General features: G+C 51.1%; 1 protein-coding gene across 5 annotated transcripts; it reads left to right on the forward strand.

Annotated features, from left to right (window-relative positions):
* The first annotated feature begins 1,148 nt into the window (after positions 1–1,148).
* Positions 1,149–14,302, forward strand: Slc52a3 (solute carrier family 52 member 3). 5 transcript variants are annotated; one of them, XM_031372245.1, is made up of 6 exons: positions 1,149–1,307; positions 1,551–1,843; positions 8,546–9,179; positions 10,100–10,596; positions 12,724–12,847; positions 13,177–14,302. In XM_031372245.1, the coding sequence occupies exons 3-6, from the start codon at positions 8,613–8,615 to the stop codon at positions 13,387–13,389; spliced, it is 1,401 nt and encodes a 466-aa protein (XP_031228105.1). In that variant the 5' UTR covers positions 1,149–1,307; positions 1,551–1,843; positions 8,546–8,612; the 3' UTR covers positions 13,390–14,302. The 5 variants fall into 5 exon arrangements, with proteins under 5 accessions (XP_031228105.1, XP_031228107.1, XP_031228106.1 ...); XM_031372247.1 differs by lacking the exon at positions 1,551–1,843 and having other exon boundaries at positions 1,155–1,307; XM_031372246.1 differs by lacking the exon at positions 1,149–1,307 and having other exon boundaries at positions 1,496–1,843.
* Positions 14,303–23,166: the final 8,864 nt, after the last annotated feature.

The following is a 23,166-nucleotide window of genomic DNA, read 5'->3' on the forward strand; positions in this document are numbered from 1 at the left end:
ACAGAGAACTGTGCAATAGACTTACCAGAAATATTAAAATGTCATTATGTAAGTTTACAGTTTTGTATCAAGCCCTATCAATAGCTACATTTAGTCACATTTAGCAAACATGCCTGCTAATTGTAGATAGTTCTCAAAAGAATAAAGGGACCTGTCACCTCCCTTGACCCGTGTGCTGAGACCTTTATTGATGCAGCATAAATTACCATCGGATATTTCTGTTACTTATTCTTTTAAAGTGTGTTATAAGTTTAGGTTTTAAATAATCAACAGGTCGCCGGGCAGTGGTGGCGCAAAGCCTTTAATCCCAGCACTTGGGAGACAGAGGCAGGTGGATCTCTGAGTTCGAGGCCAGCCTGGTCTACAGAGTGAGTTCTAGGACACCCAGGGCTATACAGAGAAACCCTGTCTCGAAAAAGCCAAAATAATCATCATCATCATCATCATCATCAACAGGTTTACAGATTCACAGATGGTTAAAATATATCCGTTCAGACCAAAGTTCCCTTTGCTCCCTCTTCCCTCCCCCTTCCTGCGCCCTAGTACCCTCACCCCCAACCCCCCACACCCCCACCCCTCCACACTCCCCCCCACATACACACCCTGTTAATGCTTCTATATCGTTTTTTTGTGGGTGCTAAATTTCACACATACATCCCTAAAGAATTTGAGGGGTTTATTCGTGGGGATAGTTTTCAAGCGAATAAAGTTACCTGGTGTATATTTACCAACACACACACACACACACACACACACACACACACTGCGGGCGCTCCTGCTGTTCTGAGCTCTTGAGCTGTATTCCTGAGCGTGAGGTCAGCTGCTTGTAGAGGACTGCCTGAGAGGTGCTGCCGCCCCACAAAGGGAGCAGATGGGTCCTTGGATGGTCTGGAGTCCTTCTCTAACCCTGTTCTCCCTTGGCACTTTAGCCACACTCACATTTCGTGTTTCGCCTCCCATCTTCTCCTCACTCTTAGCTTTGCGGCCCCCACCGGCCGCACCCTGCAGTGATGGGGAGAGCACTTAGCGGTGAAATTCTAAGACGCTCTCCCCCCGCCCCCGCCCCACCCCCGAGTCTATAGAACGCAGGTCTTTGCGCCCCCTAGCGGCTGCTCGCGTGAACTGCAGCGGCGCCTTCGAGCCTGATCTTCCTGCTCGAGGGCGCCAGTCAGGAAGCCGGCGCCTGTGGTATGACGAGAACCTCCTTAAGCGACCTAGCCAGATGTGACAGGTTGGTCTCTACTTTTGAGGTTCTCCAAAGAACATGAGCACCACCTCGAGTTGCCCGAGGCTTTACATATTTACAGGTACCAGTTATTGATGAGTTGTTCTTTTCTGTTTATTCATGAACCAAAAGTCTCTTCTATTACATGTATTTAGTGGGGGAGGGGGCAAATGCAACACTGTATGTGGGGGTCAGAGGGCAACTTACGGGAATCGGTTTTCTCCTTCCATCATATGGGTGCCGGTGATCAAACTCAGGTTGGCAGGCTGGGTGCAAGCGCGTTTGCGGATGAGCGATCTTGACGGCCCTTTAGTTTTGTTTTCAGAGATAGCAGTGTCTTGCTCTGCAGTCCACGCTGGCCTTGAACTCGCGATTCTGCTTCAACTTTCCAAGAGCTGAAATTACAGGCCTGTGTGACCGCTCCAAGCTTTGTAGTTGTAATCTACTCAGAAAAATGAGCACCCGCAATGGGCGGGGCTAAATTGGTTCTCAGAAAAAGAATCCCTAGAGACAGACAGGACAAACAAGGTTGCAGACTGGAGCACTTCCTCACCTTGGCCGACCCAAGACTCCCCAGCAACTGTCCTAGCCAGTGGACGCCCCGCCCACCTTTCTCGGGTAAGCTGCTGGCGCATTCATCTCTGCTAGAAAGTGGGTTTGCCAAGGGCCAGAACTTTGAACCCTGTTCACTTGTACATCCTAAGCCCTTCCCACGGTGCCTGGATTACAGCTAGGGTTTAACTGGAGTTGTTGAATTAACTGGAGTTGATAATGAAGCCCCTAAAGGAAGACATGACTCCTTTCTTTCGTTCTTTCTTTCTTTTCCTTTCTTTCTTGCTCTTTCTTTTTGAAGATTTTCTAGACAGGGTTTCTCATATAGTCCTGACTGTCTTCGATCTCATTTTGTAGATCAAGGTGGCCTCAAACTCAGAGATCTGCCTGCCTCTGCCTCCCAAGTGCTGGGATTAAGTTTTGCCACCATAACTGACTCGAGAGGTCTCTGACCTTAATAATCTCAATAAGTAACTTCAGAATCTAGGAGTGGTTAAGGATGTAAGTCAATTGGTAAAGCACTTGCTTAGCATGCACAAAGCCCTGGTCTGGATTCCCAATCCTGCATAAACCCAGGAGGCAGAAATCTCAGGAGTTCAAGGCCCTCTCTGGGTAGTTAGAGAGTGTGAGGCCAGCCCGGGGGCGGGGAGGCACATGTTTGTTTCAAAAACAAAGGAATAAACAGCTGTGCCCCTGTTCCTCACCCCAGCCTGTGCGTATAAACATCAAACTTTCTGTAACCTTTAAACTGCTCAAAGGATTTGGGGGTGTGGCCCAGTGGTAAAGTACTTACTAAACCCTGGGTCCATCCCCATCCCCAAAAATGCAGGCTGTAAGCTGGGAAGAAAACATTTAGAAGTAAAGGATTTTAAATAAACAAAAGCTGTAAAGGACATTCTAAGGATTACAAGAGTCAGTCAGGGAGGACACATACAGGCTAGGGTCCATTCATGTGTGCAGTGAACAGTGAGCCACGCCCACACAGCCCATTCAGGTGGCTCTCACAGACAAGACAGGGGAGTTCCCTGGTGGAGGTGGCCCTTGACATTCATGCTTGGAAAAAGATTAGATCAGGCAAGAAGGATGTTCCATTGAAGGATAAGGTGGACTATGGCAGCTCAGAGGTATTTCTGAAAGTAGCCAGGGCAACTGGTGAGAGTCCATAAGGCGATGAAGCTTATTGATCCCCACTGGGAAAGGACTTACTTGCAATTGGATGGGCAGGAGAATCTTCGAGGGTTAATAAAATAGCAGTACCACATGAGAGGCTGACCACTGGCTGGGCACAAGGAGGGTGGTTGGCATGGGTGGAATCCCTGCTGGACCTGGGAGGATAGCATTCAGGGCCCTGGAGTAGACTCTGCTGGGGAGGTTTTTCTCTCAGAGCCAAGCCTATGTCCCCAATGGCCTTGGTTCAGGCGCTTCACGTGCACTGACAGACACTCGTAGGAGCAGGAGGCACAGAGGAATCCCAGCCAACGTACCACAAAATCTGAGACAGAAGAAGGGTCGGGGTTAGGAGCTGGTCCAGCAGGCTTCATGACAGAGGGGGCTTGGGAGGGGTAGATGCACCCAGGTTATCGGGTAGAGGAAGGCAGAGGGAGGCCGTGAACAGGAGTGAAGGTTCTCTCGTGGGAGAGAGAAAGCGTTCTGGTGATAGGAGCTGTCTGTATAGCCCTCTACAGCTGACTCTCTCTGTCTCTCTTAGCCTGCCTTCACAGGTAGATGTGGATTCTGTGGCCAAAGGCCAGTGCCTCAGGCTGCTCCTGCAAGCCTGAGAAGGACCAGCTCAAACTGTACCAAAGATCAAAAGATAACTGCTTGGGGTAGGATAGGGGAGAGATGGGAGACAGGTTGCTATCTTCTAGGTACACTTTGAGTAGTGATTTCTGAGCCCCATAGCACACTGCCTGCTGAATGTGGGGGGTCTCTGTAAAAGGAGGGGGGTCTCTAGAGCCTAGAGTGGCAGGCAGTTCAGAAAGAGCTGAATTATTAATTCACAGAAGGCCATTCAAAAGGAGACTAAGTTCCAAGACTTGTTTGACACATTCCACCACCCCACCCCACCCCGCAAGAGCGCTCCCATGTGGTTCTGGCTCCAGGCCTAGCCCATGTTTCCTGTTATACCTCCCTTGATACAAGCATACTCTTTCCAGAGTCTCAGTTGCCCCATCTGTGAGATGGGGCAGAAAAGCATCCCCTGCTTTGCAGGCTTAAGTTGCTGTTGCCCAGACACCAGAGGCTTGAGGTCCCCCACCCCATCCCCCAGAGCTGTGTGGCTCCATTCAAGACCTCATGTTCCTTATCTGTACAGGAGAGCTCGTGTAGTAAACTCGCAAAGGCAGGAGTGAGGGGCAATGGCTCACGTCTGACCGCTGGAGACTCTGCCCCACCCCGGGCTTGTTCCCGCGGGAAGGAGGGGGGCGGGATGCAGAAGGCTCAGGTCCTGCGGGCTGCAGGCAGTGGCTCCTGAGGGCTGTCGCAGGGCCACTCCCGGGTCCCGCCCACCTTCCCGCCACCGGGGCGGGGACAGACAGGTGCAGCCACAAACTCCTGGAGCTACCGCCGCAGGCAGACCCTCCGCGACCCTCGGTGAGTGGCGGTGGAGCGTGGGCAGGGGGAGTCCGTCGGTCAGGGGACAGCGGGGTGGCCTATGACCTTTCCCCTAGTTCCCGACAGGAGGGCCGCTGGGATAAGCGGAACAGCTGCGGACTATAGCCGCCCTTGCGCTCCCAGCCCGGGCCTGCTTGGCCTTGGATGCTTCGCTACACCTGTACGCACCTGCCCAGCCTGAGCAACCTGGCCTGGGTGCACAAGGTCCCACAAGTCTCGGGATGGCTCTCCTCCAAAGTTCGGCTGGTGTGGGAGGCCGGATGCCCTTCCTAGCCCGCAGGGAAGGGAGGAAGGAAGAGAGCCTTGAGACCTCCTCCCTCTCTCCCTGAGACCTGGGCCACTAAGCCATGACATACCCAGGCCCTTTCACGGGTGGGACCTCCTAGGAGGCTCAGAGAAGCTAGAGACCTGAGGTCCTACATTGAGGGCGCACAGGCCTGCATGGCAGACAACTCTCTGAGATCAGGGTGGGCAGGACGTCACTGCCACCAACCTGCTTTCTGGGTGTGTGGTTGCCTGAACAAGTCTTTGCAGAGGGAACTTGAATTGGCATGAGTTGGGGGGCCATAGGTGAAATTCCTGTCCTACTTGGATGTGAGAAGGCCCAGGCTCCTGGCCACCCAGGAGCAGCTCCTGAACCTACACCTCCTCTCGGTCTCTGCCTCAGCTTCTCCTGTCCCCTCTGTTCCTGCATCTTTCTTTCTACCTACTTTGGGGTCTATTGGGCCCCAGTGCCCTGTCCCCCACCCATCAGGCACGCTTCCACATTTCCTCACTCCCTTTTCATCATCCCACTCCCTTCCCTAGGTTGCCTTTCTGGTCTCCTGCTCTGCCTACCCAGTCCCCAGGGCCACCTGCAAGCCAGGGCCGGCTCTCTCCAGTCTGGGCCCCCTCGGCTCAGTGCCCACCAGCTGCCAGCCTGTCTATGTGGAGAGAGCACCCAACCATGGCGTCAGGGTGTAGGGTGGCTCAGTCCCTTGCAAGCCAGATGCTGCCTCCACATACAAGATGCCCCCACACATGCCCCCATTCCCGTGGGAGAACTCTGTACTGGCTGATAGAGACAGATAGGATCCTTGACTGGCTGGCTTCTGAGGATCCTGACTTGGGAGGCTTCGCACAGAAGCCAGGAAACAGTTACAGTCCAGGACCAAGGTCAGGCCAATCAGGGGAGGAGGCAGCCCAGTGCCACACAATGGGGCTGTGGGGCTGCTGACACTCGGTGTTTGATGTGAAAGTAAAAAAAGAGGGTGGTGTGAACTTGCTTAGCATACACAAGATCCTGGTTCACCCCTGCAAAACACACAAGTGCGCAAGTGTGCACACATACTCACATACACACACACTCACACTCACACACACACAGACACACACACACACACACACACACACACACACGCTCACACACACACACAGAGGAACATCAGAAGAGCCAAGCCTAACCTCCTGCTCTGGTGTCTTTTGTCACCACTCGCTTCTAGACCTTGTCTCAGAGCCTTTGTCTTGTCTCTCCCCAAAGGGTCCCTGACACCCAGGAAACAGCTCTATCTTAGGGCCCATATTACTCCCTACTACCTGGCCCCAGAGTGAGATTTTAGGTCACCTCCTCTCCTCGCTCTCTCCTGGTGCCTGCTTTATAGTCCCACACACCATGAGCAGCTGTGTGACCTCTGACCACTTCTTTTTCCTTTCTCTTCTTCTGTGAACTGGAGGGGAACCCAGGACCGCGTAGAAGCTATGGGTGTAAGGGTTTAATTCAGGTGGATTCCCAAGCAGCCACGACGGCTCATTGTCTGTCAGGACCCTGATGACATGCAATGGCTGTACCCTGCTCCATTTGTAGCTCCCTGTCACAGTCCTCACTGGAGCCGTCAAGACTGGCCTTCCTTCACCTAGGAGGGGTCAATGAGGACACATTCACACTGTCCTTGAAGAGCCTGGTGACTTCCTCTCGGCTTCTCTGCCGCCCTTAATCATATAGCCACAGCCAAGCTAGCCCCAAGGCTAATTTTAGAACAAGGAGAGTGCCCTCCACTGGCTGGCCATCTCTACCTTGGGCTCTCTGTCACCCAGGCTCCTCTGACACCCATATTCCCACTCCCAACTCTCCTGTGGTACTCATTGCTGCCTGGACTGCTTGGCATTTTGATTTCCGCCCCCCACCCTTGGTGACAGATCTACTCACATTCCTGAGAACAGAGACAATTGTTCAACTGGGTGGGTGTAGGCGCCCAATAGGGGCAGGTTACATACCCTAAGTATACAAGAGCCACAAGGCCACTCAAGACAAGGCAGAAAATACAGATACTGACCAATGCCTTGTGACCCAGGCCTGTAGCTCCAGCTTCAAGGAAGGCTGAGGCAGGGGGATCCCTGTCTGGACTACAAAAACGAGTTCACAGCTGGCCTGGACAACTCAGGGAGACCCTGTCTCCAAATTAAAAGTAAAAGCAATGGGTCTGTGCATAGTTCCATGACAGAGCTCCTGCCTGGCATACGTGTGTCCCCGAGTTCAATACCTAAGCCACACCCCATCTCATGCTCATCTTTTAAACATGTCCCTGCCACACTTGGAACCTTCACTGCTCTGAGAGCAGCAGTCTGACTTTCCTACCTGTTGTTCCCTCTTCCTGGGACATCTCCTCGCTGTCAGCCATAGTTCCTTACAGTGTCTTCAGACTTAGAGAGCGGGATAGAACAGAAGTGGGGAGCTAGGGTGCAGCCCTTGATGGAACTCTGCCTATCTCTCCTTTCCCGTGACAGCCCTGGAGGGGAAATTACTCCTCTAATTACTGGCTCCCTCTGTCCCCTATATCATTTATCATTTGTCAGGAAGTCAGCAGAGCAGTGATTGGCAGGGCTTCGTGTCCTCCTGCACCCCCTAGAGCACTGGCCCAGCAAGGGCACTGGGAAGGCTTCCTGGTGCAAGCTCTTGCAGGAATCTGGGTGGAGAAGCTAGAAGCTGCAGTCTAGTACAGCTTTGAAGGTGGGGCAGGAGAGTAAGTGCAGCTTGGAGCTGCCTGTCTCCAGGTCCTCTAGCAAACCTGGGGTCAAGCCAGAGGAGCCCTGGGTGAGAATGGAATAGCCTCCAGGTCTGGTCACTCTCATTCTCCCATTTCTTATATCATTTCCTGTTCCTAGGTGGGTTTCCTGTGTAGGGACCAGGGGAAGGAGCTGGCAAAGCATCAAAGATTCCGGGGTGAGGCTCTACCAAGAGAAAGCTCTAGAACTACTAGAACTCAAGAGGGATTCATGAGTGTGGTGACACATTATAACCCAGAGGCAAAAGTGGGAAGACCTAGAGCTCTAGGCTAGCCCGGGCTAAATAGTCGGATTCTTTTGGTCTCAAAACCAGAACAGGAAGAAAACAAAAACAGGAAAAAAGATTTGGAGTCTGCTTGTGGTTACCCAATTGGACGAGTGCTGGCGTGGGACCAGCTCAAGGACACATGATGAGGGGAAAGGGGTCCCCCCTTCCTCTGGGCAAGGAGAAGCCCGCTGGGGTGCTACAGCTCTCTCTCACAAAGACACATGCCACATGCCGGCTGGGTGGCCTTGGACATATGACTCTGCCTTTCTGGGCCCCTTCTTCCTCATCTGCTCATCGAAGACACTAGTGTGAGATGGGTAAACTTATTTGGTTATGATTATCAAAAAATGTTACATCTGCTGACTTTTCCAAATCATATGAAAATTAACATGTAACCATGGAAGTAGCATCCTGGAGATGGTAACCTGTTCATGGGTCAAAAACCTACCTATGTGTTTTTCTTCTAAATTGTTTATATCCTTGGCAAATTTCTTTCTGGGGATTTCAGTTGTTGGTTTGCAACAACTCTTTATATATTGAAGAACCAAGCCTTTTATCTGTTTTGCCCATATCTTCCCCAGGTTATCATCTGTCTTTTGACCATGCTGTTGGAATATTTTTTTTTACAGGAGGTATTTTGTTTGCCTGTTTGCATTTATTACATTTGTGAGTTTTAACATTTTGGACATTGGATATATCAATCTTTTCTTTTATGATGTCAGGATTTCTGAGTCCTGCCTAGGAAAACCTGGCCCAGTTAAAGGTTATCTGTGAATGAATGCAACTGTATTTTCTGCTAATGTGAAGCCAGCTTGTTGATGATGAAACTGTAACTGTCTCACCAGGTGCCCTCTAGCAGCCCCTCTGCAGCCTGACCTGGAGGACAGATAGCGTCATCCCAGGCTGCCCACAATGGCCTTCCTGACACACCTGCTGGTCTGCGTCTTTGGCATGGGCTCCTGGGTGGCCATCAATGGGCTCTGGGTGGAGCTGCCCCTGCTGGTGACTGAGTTGCCCGAGGCCTGGTACCTTCCTTCTTACCTCACTGTGGTCATCCAGCTGGCCAACATAGGCCCCCTCCTAGTCACTCTGATGCATCGCTTCCAACCAGGCTCCCTGTCTGAGGTGCCTGTGATCTTCCTTATCCTGTGCATAGGCACGGCTGCCTGCATCCTCTTAGCGTTCCTGTGGAACAAGACCTCCTGGATACAGGGTGGACAGCATAGCGTGGCCTTCATCGTCCTCACCTTCTTCCTGGCCCTGGTGGACTGCACATCCTCCGTCACCTTCTTGCCCTTCATGAGCCAGCTGCCCACGTACTACCTTACCACCTTCTTCATAGGCGAGGGGCTCAGTGGCCTCCTGCCTGCCCTGGTGGCCCTTGTCCAAGGCTCAGGTATCACCACCTGTGTCAATGCCACAGAGACACCAGGTACCACCTTGAGCCCTGCGACCATTATGGAGACTCCCATCACTCAGGTACCTTGCATTGCCCGGAGCCATTGTTGTATTCTGCTTTGTCCCCAGTGTAGAGAAGGGAAGATTTGCTTCCATTTTTCCCTTATTTGACATAACTACATATTCTTTTATTTATTTATCTTATTATTGTGCAGATTCTGACACATGTGCATAGGGCCACAAGCCACAGCACAAGTGTGGAAGTCAGAGAACAGCTCTGTAGAGTCAGTTCTCTCTTCCCACCTTCACAACGGTTCTAGGGATGGAGCACGGGTTGTCAGCCTTGCATGGCGAGTACCTTCGCCTGCTGAGCCAGCTTGTCAGCTAAGGGCTACAAATTAAAGTGTGTGGGGTGGGAGGGAGGCAGAACGACCATTTGAAGTGTGTGAGTGTTGGAGGCTCATACAAGTTTGAGATTCAAAGATAATTCAAAGGTGATAAGGGGTAAAACTGTCCCAGACAGCAGACAGTGACTGGGGCGTGGGGCTCATCAGGGTGTGGAGATGTACTGGGGGGGGGGGGGGGGGAGGAGAAGAGGAAATAGCTGATGAGCAAAGGTGACCTGTCATAAACTCAGATGGAATCTGGCGAGTGACAAGACAAAGGTTGCCTGTTTCAGTCCTGAAAATGTCCACATCCCTCTCCAGCAGACCCTGGGGAACTGACTTTGTCCCAACTCAACTGGTTTAGAGTAGCTGGTACTGAAGAAGTCTGTCTGAGGGTGATGTATTCTGGTCTTTTAGTTAGATTGGGGAGGGCTATCCTGAGCCCCCAAACAAAATCCCAAGGACCGAGGAAATGAGAATCTAAGGTCGAGATGTCTCTGAACCCCTCAGGTCCAGGTTTTTATCTGGGAGTCTGCGATGTAGCAATTGTCTCTGACATCTCTGCCTCGCCCAGCGTCCAGCAGTGTGGCTGACTGCAGCTTTGTTCCTCCACAGGGAAACCTTAGCCCCTCCCTGCCGCCCCTCACCTGGCACCTGGAAAGCCGCTACCTGGCCCCTCGCTTTTCACCGCTGTTGTTCTTCCTACTGCTGTCCTTCCTGACGGGCTGCTGCCTGGTGGCCTTCTTCCTCCTGCAGCGGCAGCCCTGGGGACGGCAAGGCTCCATAGAGGACCTGCTCCACTCCCAGGTCACCCTGCACTCTATCAGGCCCAGAGACACAGAGGACACCAGCTCCCTGGGCGCCCCTGTGAGCAGCCCGGGCAAGGGATCGATGGGATCGATGGAAGTCAGTGTAGCTTCGCTCAGCCCAGCCCAGCTGGCCTTCATCTACTCCGTGGTGGCCTTTGTCAATGCACTCACCAATGGCGTTCTGCCCTCAGTGCAGACCTACTCCTGCCTGCCTTACGGGCCTGTTGCCTACCACCTGTCTGCCACCCTCAGCTCAGTGGCCAGCCCCCTTGCCTGCTTCCTCCCTATCTTCCTGCCTAACAGGTACCTGACCCGACCCAGGGAACTCTAGTGGGGAATCACTCCATTTCAGAACCCCAAGTGCCAAGCCCCATCTACTCACTGGTCAATATGTGAGGTGGTTGGTAATATGGTCTCCCAGATGTATATGATAGCACAAAGCTTTGCCTCTGTGCCTCCAGGGTACCTATCTGAAAAATGGGAGTGACAATACTTCTCCCTAGGATGTCTGGGAACCTGATATGGGTTGCTCTCAGTGTTCTCCATCAGAGAAATGGAGATGGGCTTGTTTGGCCTTACCCTCCAGCCTCTGGCTCAGCCAACCCCATCAAGTTGCATTTCTCAGATAGCTAGACAAAGATGTAATTGAGGCTACCAGAGTGGGCGGGACCCTGGCTCAAAAGTATAATGAGTCCTGTCTCTCCCCACCCCAGGGAGAAACATCTTAGAATCTCCAAGCTTAGGGGTCCAGGTCTTGCTGCTACCCCTACCCTCCAGCCATTCAGATTTGCTGCAAACACAGACCCAGCTGGGACCACAACAGGGAGAGTGAGCTAGAGGAGTCCATCAGTTCTCACTGGGGCTTCAAACTCTGGGGCAGAAAGAAGGCTGGGGGACACAGGCTTGGTCCTGGAAACCTGGCAGAGAGACAAAGACAGAGAGACAGAGAGAGAGAGAGGCAGAGACAGACAGAGGTGGGGGGAGACGGAGACAGAGACAGACAGAGAGAGACAGAGACAGTGACAGACAGAGACAGAGACAGACAGAGAGAGAGAGAGACAGAGAGAGGGAGGGAGGGAGGGAGAGGGAGACAGAGAGGGAAAGGGAGACAGAGACAGAGAGAGAGAGAGGCAGAGAGACAGAGAGAGAGGGAGGGAGACGGAGACAGAGACAGAGACAGACAGAGAGAGACAGAGACAGTGACAGAGAGAGAGAGAGAGGGAGGGAGGGAAGGAGAGGGAGACAGAGAGAGAGAGACAGTGACAGACAGAGACAGAGAGAGAGAGGGAGGGAGAGAGAGAGAGAGACGGAGACAGAGACAGAGACAGACAGAGAGAGACAGAGACAGTGACAGACAGAGAGAGAGAGAGAGAGGGAGGGAGGGAAGGAGAGGGAGACAGAGAGAGAGACAGTGACAGACAGAGACAGAGAGAGAGAGGGAGGGAGAGAGAGAGAGATGGAGACGGAGACAGAGACAGACAGAGACAGAGAGAAAGAGAGAGAGGGAGGGAGGGAGGGAGGGAGGGAGGCGGAGACAGAGACAGAGACTGAGAGACAGGGGCGGGCCTGAAGAACTGACAGAGACACAGAAAACCTGGGGTCAGGTAGGCTGTGCTCACTCTGATGGAGGGAGGGCACCTACGACACAATCCAAAACTCAGCGTGTTTCTTCTGTGCAGGACATGGAGATGGTCCTAGTTAGTCTGGGTAGGTGGTCTCTGTAGGGAAGCAGTCTCAGGTTGCAGAAACATAAGGGAAGTAAAAGCTGCCGGTGGTGGTTTCTGTATATACTGGTCAACCACTGCCGAACACTCATTCTTGGGCCAGGGGAAGGCATGGCCAATTTTCTGAGCCTCGCCCAAGGAAAGCAATGTCCTCAGCTGCCAGCCAGACGCTGATAGAATTTTGGCATCACCTCCAAGCCCATAGTTGCCTTCCCCAAGAGCAAGGGAAGGTCCTGGAGAAAGGGTATCACACCCTGAAGCCCCCACCCCCACCCCCTACAGAGATCAAAGCTCCCTCTGGTGGCTTAGACCAGGAGCTGGTATCAGGAAGGAAACTATAGCCAACACTCACAGCTGGGAAGGGCACCTGTGTTCCATCCACTCCCCAGGTACCCACCACACTCCCATTTCACTGGCAAGGATAGGTCAGAGGTGGGTCAAGGATCAGTCTCGAGGCATGGGTGAATGAACTGTGATCTGGTATGAATATATGATGTCCTTGACATAGCCCAGTGTCCCCCTTAAGCTAAGTAGCCTGGGTTTTGTTTTGTTTTGTTTTGTTTTTGTTTTTGTTTTTTCCATAAAGGTCTAACTGCTATGGAAAAAAACCTCTTGGAGGCCCTGGCTACTCCTTGAGGCCTATGTGAAGGGGACACAGGAGGCAGGCTTCTCAACCCCTTCTCTGCCCTTCTCCATTCTTCCACAGGTCGCTGTTTTTCCTGGGGGTGCTCACAGTATTGGGGACCAGCTTTGGGGCCTACAATATGGCCATGGCTGCTATGAGCCCCTGCCCTGTCCTGCAGGGTCACTGGGGTGGAGAAGTCCTTATTGTAAGTATCCCCTCCCACCCTCACTTCCCAAGCCTGGGGAGCCCCAAGGACAACCCTTTCTGTTAGCCTAAAAGCATAAAAACAGGGTTTAGGGAGGTGAGGTTGCTATAGATACCACTTTGGGGGAGGGAGAGACACCTGGGTTTCCTTTTACCTTATAAGGATGGCTCCTGTGACCCCCTTAGCTCTCCAGGGTCATCTCCATGGGACCTCGTTGTAGTCAGGGGTCATTTCATCTCCCTTAGTTAGGTGAGGCTACTCTTTGCCCTAGGGGCATGCCCTTGAGCCCTCTCCCCTCTCCATCTCCCCTGGTGGCCTTATCCTGGCAGGTGCTCTCCTGGGTGCTGTTTGCAGCTTGTCTCAGCTATGTCAAGGTGATGCTGGGTGTGATCTTGCGTGACCGGAGTCGCAGTGCCCTCTTGTGGTGTGGGGCAGCAGTGCAGCTGGGCTCTCTGATTGGTGCCCTGCTCATGTTCCCACTGGTTAATGTACTGAAACTCTTCTCATCTGCTGACTACTGCAGCCTGGACTGCTCAGTCTAGGCTCACTTGGCCGCCGCAGGACACCAGGTACCCCCATCGCTGAAGTCAAAAGCCAGAAGAGTCCAGAGACACAAAGGGAAACATCCCTTTGCCCCATTCCCCAGCCCCACCTCCCACACCCCATCCCCAACCCCCTACCCTCACCCCAACCCTGTATGGTCGTAGATCTGGGTCTGGGGAGCAGGAAGGCCAGGCCTGAGCTTTTTAACACAAAGGGCCCCCTCCCAACCTGGAGTCGCGCAGCGTAGCCCCTCCTCCAACACTGTGCCCCGGTGCTTATGAGCCCCAGTTGCAGACGTCATTCTCTGTTATCGGAGAGGGATCTCCGATAGGTCTCGGAGAGATCCGGTTGGTAGCATTCAGTTGGAGGCAGCCTAAAGATGTTAGAGGAAGACCCCTGGGAGATGTAGCTGCCTCTGGCTTACTGTGAGGCCTTGGAGAAGTCTCTTGATTCTCTAGGCCTCTGCTCATTAAAGGAAGGTTGTACTGAACAGCCTTTCGCTTGTAGGCTTAGGCGATCTAACAGGTCCTCCTGAACTCTCTCCTGCATGGACAACCTTCTTAATACAACCTGGAAGTGATCAGAGGACTTGGGAGGGACCCCTGCCTACATCCCTTTTCTGCATCCTAAGCCTGTTAGTCCTGGGTCCCAGTACAGCTCTCGGCCTTCCCTGTCTCCCAGGATGGTGAGACCCTGAGATGAGCTGAAGGGAGCCCTGCGTCTGAGTGAACCCCTACCAGGACGCATAGTGGACAGTGAGGACCTCAAAGGGGTGGCTCAGGCAGGATGAGTTTCGTCTGTAATTATTATTTTGTTTTGCATTTTGTCTCTTTTTTATAAAAATTAAAGCGGTCTATGCTTTTACAGTAGGGGCTGTGTACACACAAGAAGCCCTGTGAAGGCTACACGGTATCAGCCTAATTCTAATCTGTTCTCAGTCAAGGTCAGAATCAAAGAAGCAAGAGCAGAGAGAGGCCTGACGCCAGCCCCCTGTTTTTAGGCTGTTGTCTTGCTGGCTCGCACCTCCCTGCACTCCTCTTTATTTTTAAAGTAGGGCTGGAGAGATTGTCCAGCTGTGTAAAGCTAAGTCCCATGACTGAAAGTCAAAATACTTAAATGGCGCTTACCTGGCTGCTCACACATGTGATATGTGTGCTCACACATGGCGGGCAGGAGTTGGGGGTGACACTGGTGGGTGGTACAGGCCTGGCCTGAAATACCCAGCACTCTGGAGACTGAAGCAGGAGAATGAAGAGTTCAAGAAATCCAGCTAGGAATGGTGACACGCACATTTAATCCCAGTCTTAAGGAGACAGAGGCAGGCAGATCTCTTTGACTTCACGTCTATACAGTAAGAGAGTTCCAGGCATGCCAGGAAGGGCTAGACAGGGCAAGCTGTCTAACAAACCAGAACACACATACACACAAACACTTTCATTACTTCCTGTTCACCCTTCCAAAGTAGCAGGAAACACAGACACTTCCTTCTTGGACCTCAAGATACCAAGAGTCACAAACCACGGTGCATCCCATGCCTTTTGGTCCGATGGAAACAGAACCTGTTCATTTTTTTACCTTAGGTTAGACAGTACTCTACTTGGGGTGTCAAATTATTTGTCCACATTTGAAGATACTGGGAGCAAAACGAAAACTAAAATCTGGTAATCCTTTGCACAGGCAGAAGGAAAAGAAAGCAGTGTTGTTATTGAATGAATAAGCTTCAAATCTGGCCGCCGTGGATATCGCAATCAATCTACTACAGAGATAAAAACACAAAGGCTGGACATGGTTCTCAATGGCAGGCACTCACATGATGCATGCCAAGGTTCCGTCCCAATACCATTTAAAAAGAAAAAAGAAAAGGGAGCTTGGCAGTGGTGGCGCACACCTTTGATCCCAGCACTTGGGAGGCAGAGACAGGTGGATTTCTGAGTTCGAGGCCAGCCTGGTCTACAGAGTGAGTTTCAGGACAGCCAGGGCTATACAGAGAAACCCTGTCTCGAAAAAATAAAAACAAAAACAGCAACAGAAACAAAGATTTCTGGAAATTGTAAACAGAAAATTCCTCCCTTTACATAGCCAGGTGGGCATGATCCATTACACAGATACTCTCAAACATCTAATGACAAATCCTCAAAAAAGATGACTGGACAAGGCCATTGGTCACACAGCATTCTGAACTCCCCTAGTAATAGGGTGGCCATCATCATCAGCTGACTGTCTATCCGAACCCATATCTTTTTTTTTGTAAGATTTATTTTATTTATTTTATGTGTATGAGTACACTGTAGCTGTACAGATGGCCGTGAGCTATCATGTGTATGGCTGCTGGGAATTGAACTCAGGACCTCTGCCCGCCCCACCCCGCCCAGCCCGGCTCACTCCTGCCCTGCTCGCTCCAGCGTAATTCATTGTAGCTGTCTTCAGACGCACCAGAAGAGGGCGTCAGATCTCATTACAGGTGGTTGTGAGCCACCATGTGGTTGCTGGGATCCGAACTCAGGGCCTTCGGAAGAGCAGTCAGTGCTCTTACCCGCTGAGCCAGCGAGCCAGCCCCCGAACTCACATCTTTATGACAGATGTTCTTTAGATCAGTGTGATCTCCAGAGGCTGGGTGACCAGATGCAGATTTCCTGGATCTTCCTGGTAAAGCCCCCAAGTCAACAGAGGAGCTCTCTCGGTTGCAAGATAGGTTAGAGCTTGTGCTCCACTCTGCTTCCCGCTGTTGTTATAAACACCGTGACCAACCTAGGAAAAAGCAGGTGTAGGAACCTGGAGTCCAAACCGAGGAGGAGCTTCGTTTCCTGGCTCCCTGTCTCTGGCTATCTTCACCTACCTTTCTGATACAACCCAGGGCCACCTGCCAGGATGGCACCACTCACAGTGGGCCGGGTCCTCCCACATCAATCATTAATCAAGACGGTCCCACAAACATGGCAACCTCCCTCGACTGAAACTCCCCCTTTCCAGGTGACTCTCGGTTAGGTTGACAAATCAAAACTAACCAGGACAGACTCCTTCAGCTTTCAAATAGACCCAAGGCTCAAACGGACAGAATTCAGATGTTTTCTCCAAAAATACCCCGAAGAAAATGAAAACTGTCTCCTCTTTGTGTATCAGGGAAAGTTAATTCATTTGCAGTACTAGAGGGTGGAAGCTAGGGCCTTGGGCTTGCGAGACTCTCTCATCCCCCAACTGCCCTCGCCCCCAGCCAGAGTAAAGGCTGTGTTTGCACTTTCCCTTAAACAGCCAGTCAGGATGTGGCTGTGGATATCCAGAGAGCGGCACAGATGAGGAAGATGGTCCAAGAGTAACTAAAGTGTGTGGAGGGCACAGACAGCCATCTTGGCTCACACTCAGGAGAGGGAGGCAAAGAAGCGTGTGCTGACATTCGGGAAGTCACCTCCACGTGGGGATTTGGTCCAGTTGGACTGTCACCCCTTCTTAGGAGCCTCCAGCTTGTAAACTGGCCTGAGGCAGCATGACTCAGGTTCTTCTCTTTTCTTGGTAGGAAGAGCTTCACTCCCAGGATTCTTAGGGGTGGGACTGAGCAGCTGTGTGTACACAGTGTTCAGTACCATCTCTACACACAGGGAAGTGCCCTGCGCACCGCAGACCCTTGATGCTCCTGAGCTGTGCCTCTGCCCATCCCACCACCCCAGGGTGTCTTGCTGGCTAGTGAACTCCCAGGATTCTCTGTCTCTGCCTCCTCAACCCTGGGATTACTAAGGCATGCACCCCCACCATGCCCAGCATTTTGAAGTATGGGTTCTGGGGACTGAATTCAGGTTCCTACTCTTGCAAGGCAAGTTCTTTACTGACTAAGTCACTTCCCCAGCCCCAAGTCTGGTCTTGAGTGTGGCCCAAGATATGGGATGTTTCTGTAGCCAACCAACAAGATAAGTGCCAGCAGAGAGGGCCTGTAGTCCTAACTGCTGGGGAGGCCAAGGCAGGAGCTTCACGGGCGCCTCAGAGCTTAAGGGAAACCTGGGCCCTGTCTTTTTAATAAAAAAAGAAAGGAATCAGGCCTCTGGACTCAGCCTGAGGTTAGCATGGAGCTTGGCTAAAGATGCTGTCTGTCCCCAGGCAGGTGGGAGCAAAGTGGGTGAGGCCTGAGAAGGTATCTGGGGTCCTCAGAAGTACCCCCCCCTTGAATATTCAGAGCAGAGCAATGTGTATTTTGTGGGGTAACCTTGAAAGGACCACAAAAGATGTAAAGTAGCTAAGACCCCACTGGTGCTCAGGGGAGAAAGTGCCAATGTGGCAGAGGGCCTTGGCTGGGTGAACTGGGCGAGGGCCAACCCAGAGCAGAAATGTGGACTCTGTCCTTCCTTCTGCTCTTGTAGGAATGCCTTTCAGGACCTGGTGACCCCTGGAACCAAGGGACTCAGGAACAGGACAGAACAGCCAGGCCAGCAAATGTAGGGCATGAGGGGAGCTGGGAGCCTGAACCAAGGTGAGATCCCTACCTCTGTCCAGGGACCCAGTAAGAGCCACTGAAATCCCTCAACGTTGGGGGTCTCCTGGAGGCAGTCCAGCCTACCATTTTGTTGCTGTGGTTTCCCCCAGGGAAATGTTCAGAATGGCCCAGAAGAAACAAGAGCCATTCACTGGCTCCCTGGAAAGCCTGGCCCAGCCAGTCCTACCTTTGGTCTAGGCAAATCCTGTTCCTGTCCAGAAATCTTAGATTCCCACCCAGTTCCTGCACAGCTGGTCCTCCCTTCCTGACCTGGGGCAACCCAAAACCTCACAGGGCAAAACACTCCCACTGGGTGTGGCTTTACTTATGCCTTTAAAGGCGTGTGTGTGTGTGTGTGTGTGTGTGTGTGTGTGTGTGTGTGTGTCCTAGCCTGTGGACGGAAACTGGCCAAGGCTGAACTGTTCACCCTGCACTCCACCCTGCCTCGCCCCGAGAAGGTTCATGAAGGACTTTCACGCCTTAATTCTTGGAACTAGGGAACATGCAGAGCAGAGGACTTTACAAGTACATGAAGGGAACGGGCTCTGTAATTGAGGATCATGTGGAATTGCCTGAGTGGGCTCCCTAAATCTACATCAGCCTCAGCACGAAGAGAATCCCAAGAGGTGCCAAGGGAAAGGCATGGAAGCCTGGGGCCAACGAGAAAAACCTGGAGGCCTCAGTGGCTGGCCCGGGTCAGAAGTGAAACCCATGCAGAGAGGCAGGGAGGGAACCAGAATCTCATCTTGCAAATGTGCACATTGGTTTCTGACCACAGCCTTAGCGATTTTGAAAAAGTTCAACTTTCCTAGAGCCTCCACCCAGACAGCCAATATCCTCATTTTAGTTCTGGGAAACCTTGGCTAATTCTAACCTACAAAACTATAATCAATTTGGATTTCGATCCATTGATCACCATGTAACCCAGGCTGGCCTCAAACTCTCCATCCTCCTGAGTGCCAGGATCAAGGGTGTGTACCTCCAAGCCACACTTTCATAGCTGCTGCTGGGGTAGTTTCTTGCAGCATCAATAGAAAAAAACAGTGGATAGTATTTCCTCTTGAGATCCCACAGCTCTCAGAGAATATGTCCTTGTGCATCCTGACAGCCACAGAGCATGCCAGGCTGTAGACACTCAGGTCCAGATGAGAGGAGGACCAGAGTCCCCTGGAAAAGGTGCTGCACATTTGGGATCCAAAATGATTGACAGGGAGGTGAGGAGATGCCTCAGAGGTTAAGAGTACTTAATGCAGCCAGGCAGTGGTGGCGCACGCCTTTAATCCCAGCACTTGGGAGGCAGAGGCAGGTGGATTTCTGAGTTCCAGGACAGCCTGGTCTACAGAGTGAGTTCCAGGACAGCCACAGCTACACAGAGAAACCCTGTCTCGAAAACAAAACAAAAAGAAAAAAAAAGACACCAAAGCTCAGTGGGTATAGTGGTCTACATTTTTAATCCCAGGAGGCAGAGGCAGGTGGATCTTTGTGAGTTCAAGGCCAACCTGGTCTACATAGTGAGTTCCAGGACAGCCAGGGCTATAGAGTGAAATTCTGTCACAAACAAACAAATAAAATAAAACCCACAAAATAACAAAAAAAGGAAGAAAGGGGTAGAACAAAGCTCAGAGGGGTCAAACACCTTGCCTGGGCCCCAGCACCAGTCTGGTTTCTTAATCTCCCAAAGGAAAAAACTTCAGACACAGCAGGGCAAGAGTTTGAGTAGCTGGGCAAGATGGCTCAGCAGGTAAAGAGGCTTGCTACCAAACCCGATGACCAAGGTTCGATCCCCCAAACCCACTTGGTGGAAGGAGAAGGGAGAGAATCAACTCCCACAAATCGTCCTTTGACCTCCACACACATCCTGTGGCACAAGCCTCCACGCCACACAGAGGATAACTTTCTGAGAAGGGAGAGTTAAACTGCAGCAACAAGGAAGCAAAGAATGCAGTCCTTAGAGAAAGAGCCTGGAGTGGCAGCCAGATCCCGGCCTCCTTTCTGCCTTCCCCAGCCTAGGTGCACCCAGGAAGGGGACAGCCTTCCACAGCCCCTCTACCCAAATGAAATAGATGTTCCCTGCGTTCTGAGGCTCAAACTCAGGCAATCGGGTTTGGCAACAAGCTCCCCTACCCACTGAGCCATCTCTCTCGCCCTCCACTGTCCTTTATGTCTTGGTTTGGAGGCCTATTGGCCAGTCCCTCTCAGAGCTAACCTACAACCGGCAGCCTGACCCTGGCTTTCTGATGTCTCACAGGGTACACAGTGGCTCAGAACAGAGGCCACAGTCCCCTGGCTTCCTTGTGTCAAGGATTGGCCACATTAAGGCAAAAGGGGTCTGGTGGGGTGTAAAATTCTGGGGAAGGACTTGGACTCAAGATAAAACACCCAGGGCTGGAGAGACGGGAGCCCACCATTCACTTGGTGACTAGAGGAGATGAAGGGTTTCCAGTGATTTTTTTTTCCCCTTGACACTTTTTTGTACTTTGAATTTTTCTTTGCCTTTGCCTTTTTTTTTTTCAAAATTCAATAAGATCTAAAGAAAGGAAGAAGGCTATAAGTAGATCCCATTGTTTAATTCACCTTCAGCAGCTTCCGCTGGGCTGCCAAGGTCACCTGCACCTGACGTAGATTTTTTTTTCTTTCAATACTTGGCTGTGTTTCCTGTGAGCTATGGGCTTTCTTTGTTTCAGAAGTTCTGTCTTTAGACGGGGTTCTGTGTCCCCTGTGAAGAATGACTTCTTTTCCTCCCTGCCCTAGTGAGCCAGGCTTTGCTTCTGGGCCTACTGATAGTGGTCTGAGGCTGGAAGCCATGGGAACCGAAAGAGACTTCTCATTTACAGTTAGAATCAACTTGTAGAGGGGAGGAAGTGACATCATGTAGTAGCTTACCTAGCAAGTGCATGACACATCTGGAATTTGATCTTTGCCTGGCCATCTCTGATGTAATTTCTTCAGGGAGCCTTGCTAACCCAAGTCTCTCAGTCCAGCCCTGGCATACCCTGCTCATCTCTCTCTCTCTCTCTCTCTCTCTCTCTCTCTCTCTCTCTCTCTCTCTCTCTCTCTCTCCCTTCCCCTCCCTCCCTCCCTCTGGTGGGAATAAGGCACAGAGATGTTACTTGCCTAAGGCCACACAAAGTATGGGTGTTGGGTTTAAACCTTACCCTGACCACCCATACAGCTCAGCTTCTGGGAGCAGGCACAAAGTGAAGCATGTCACCCATCTATATACATGTACACACACACACACACACACACACACACACACTAATACTCCCTAGGCCCTAAACTAGGGTGTGATCCCTTGGGTGCATCTGTGTGGGCAGAAGCATAAGCTCACCACGTCCTCCTCTGTGACACGACTATGGAGCCGTATCTAAGGTGATGGTCAGGGGAGGCCTCACTTGTAAGGACCCTGCTAAGGTGTTTTGCTTCCCCACAGGTACCTTGTTCTTACAGCCTGAGAACCCATGGGTAATCCCTTCCCCTGTACCCCCACAGATCCACCCAGGGCAGAGGCAGGAACAAGACAGGCCAGAGTAATGGAAAAAAAGAGTAAGCCATCAAGAGGCCAAGATAAGGGCTAGACAGATGGTTTAGCAGTTAAGAGCACTTGTCGATCTTGCAGAGGATCCAGGTTCCATTCTTAACTCCCACATGGTGGTTCATAATTCCACTTCCAGAGGACCTGATGCCCCCTTCTGACCTCTGTGAGCACAAAGTGTACACACAGAACACATACATACATGCAGGCAAATCACTCACTCAAAAAAATAAAATGGATGAATCCAATTTTTAAACGAGGCCAAGGCAAGGGTCAAGGGATAGTGGTGGTGACTGAGATGGCCAGGGTGGCTTTGCAGGGAGGGAGGGTGTTGAGTAAAGGAGGAAATGACAGGACTGGAGAAATCTGATATGTGGGAATGTGACAATTGCTATCATATGTAATCAAATGTGTTGATATCCCACATCAAGAGATCAGTTATCTGTCAAACCCTAGCAACTTAAGACAACAGCAAGCGTCCATGTCTGAAATCATTTCTGGTAATCAGTGTTTGTGGCTGCTGGGTTCTAGTGACACTGCTGCTGCTACTGCCTGACATCTTTAAGAGGACAGAGGACCCTTTCTGAGTCACTCAGGAGCAGTCAACAGAGGAGACCCTACTGCTCACTAGCCTCAGAAGCAAATCCATTCATCACACAAGATGGCCCCAGCTCTCATGTAAATAGTTCCAGGCCTGGACCACAGTTTATATAGGTTTTGGAGGCCACGCTTGGGGGCCTTGGAGAAAAATAGTTTCCTTTTCTTTTCTTTTTTCTTTCCTTTTTTTTTTTTGAGATTTTATTTTTTTAATAATGTTCAAAGGCTCTAAAAGAGATCCTCACCAGCTTGTGTGTGCTTCCATGTGTGTTTATGCAATACAGTGCAGTAATCTTGGAAGCCAGAAGAGGGCACCAGAGTCTCTGAAACTGCTACAGGCATTTCTGAGCCCAAAGAGGGTGCTGGGAGCCAAATATGAGTCCTCTGCAAGAGCAATACATATTCTTAACCCCTTAGACATCTCTCTAGTTCCAACTAAAAATAAAAAGTACCACATAAAGTATATTACGTGAACCATTTCTAAGTGTCCACTTTGGTCAGTTAATTAAATTAACCTTGTTAAGCAACTGTTCCCATCCATCTCCCAAACCTTCGTCTTTCTAAACCAAAACTCTAGGGACCGACTTCACAGTAGACCTCAGTCAGCCCCTGGCCACCACCATTCTACTTGCTCTGTTGAATCGAGCTATTGACACATTCCACAAGAGTATTTTGCAGGGTTTGTCTTCCTGAGATTAGCTTCTTTTGCTTACTTGCTGTGTCTTCAGGGTTTGCACACAAGTACCACATGTTAGGATTCCCTCCCTTTTTTAGACCAAATTATATCCCATTGCACGTGTACATGCCCACTGGTAAATGATCTTTTATTTTCCTGGTGTAATTGTCATCTAACCTAGGCCTAGCCTTGGAAGATTCTAGCCTCTGTACAAACTAATCTAGACCTACGATGTTTTCAGCTTCTGAGACTTACTGCTCACCCTTTCTTGTTCTTTCTGATCTCTGGCTGGCTGGTTCAACTTAGCTGTTCTGGCTCAAACACCTCTCCAAGCTGACGGATTCAATCTGACTTCTCTCTCACCCTCTGACTTTTTGCTTTCCTTAACTTCAAACTAACTTTGGCTATCTGTTCTAATCTTCTGGCTCCTTCTCATTCTCTGGCTTGTTCTGTCTTCACCTGTGTCTAGCTTGTTCTCTCTCTCTGAAACCTGTCTCTGTACCACTGTT

This window comes from Mastomys coucha, unplaced genomic scaffold, assembly GCF_008632895.1.
Source record: "Mastomys coucha isolate ucsf_1 unplaced genomic scaffold, UCSF_Mcou_1 pScaffold15, whole genome shotgun sequence".
Classification (NCBI taxonomy): Eukaryota; Metazoa; Chordata; class Mammalia; order Rodentia; family Muridae; genus Mastomys; species Mastomys coucha.

Coding starts and splice junctions, on each gene's coding strand:
- Slc52a3 (XM_031372245.1), top strand. CDS start 8,613: ATGGCCTTCCTGACACACCTGCTGGTCTGCGTCTTTGGCATGGGCTCC. Junction 9,180..10,099: donor TGGAGACTCCCATCACTCAG/GTACCTTGCATT, acceptor GTTCCTCCACAG/GGAAACCTTAGCCCCTCCCT. Junction 10,597..12,723: donor CCTATCTTCCTGCCTAACAG/GTACCTGACCCG, acceptor ATTCTTCCACAG/GTCGCTGTTTTTCCTGGGGG.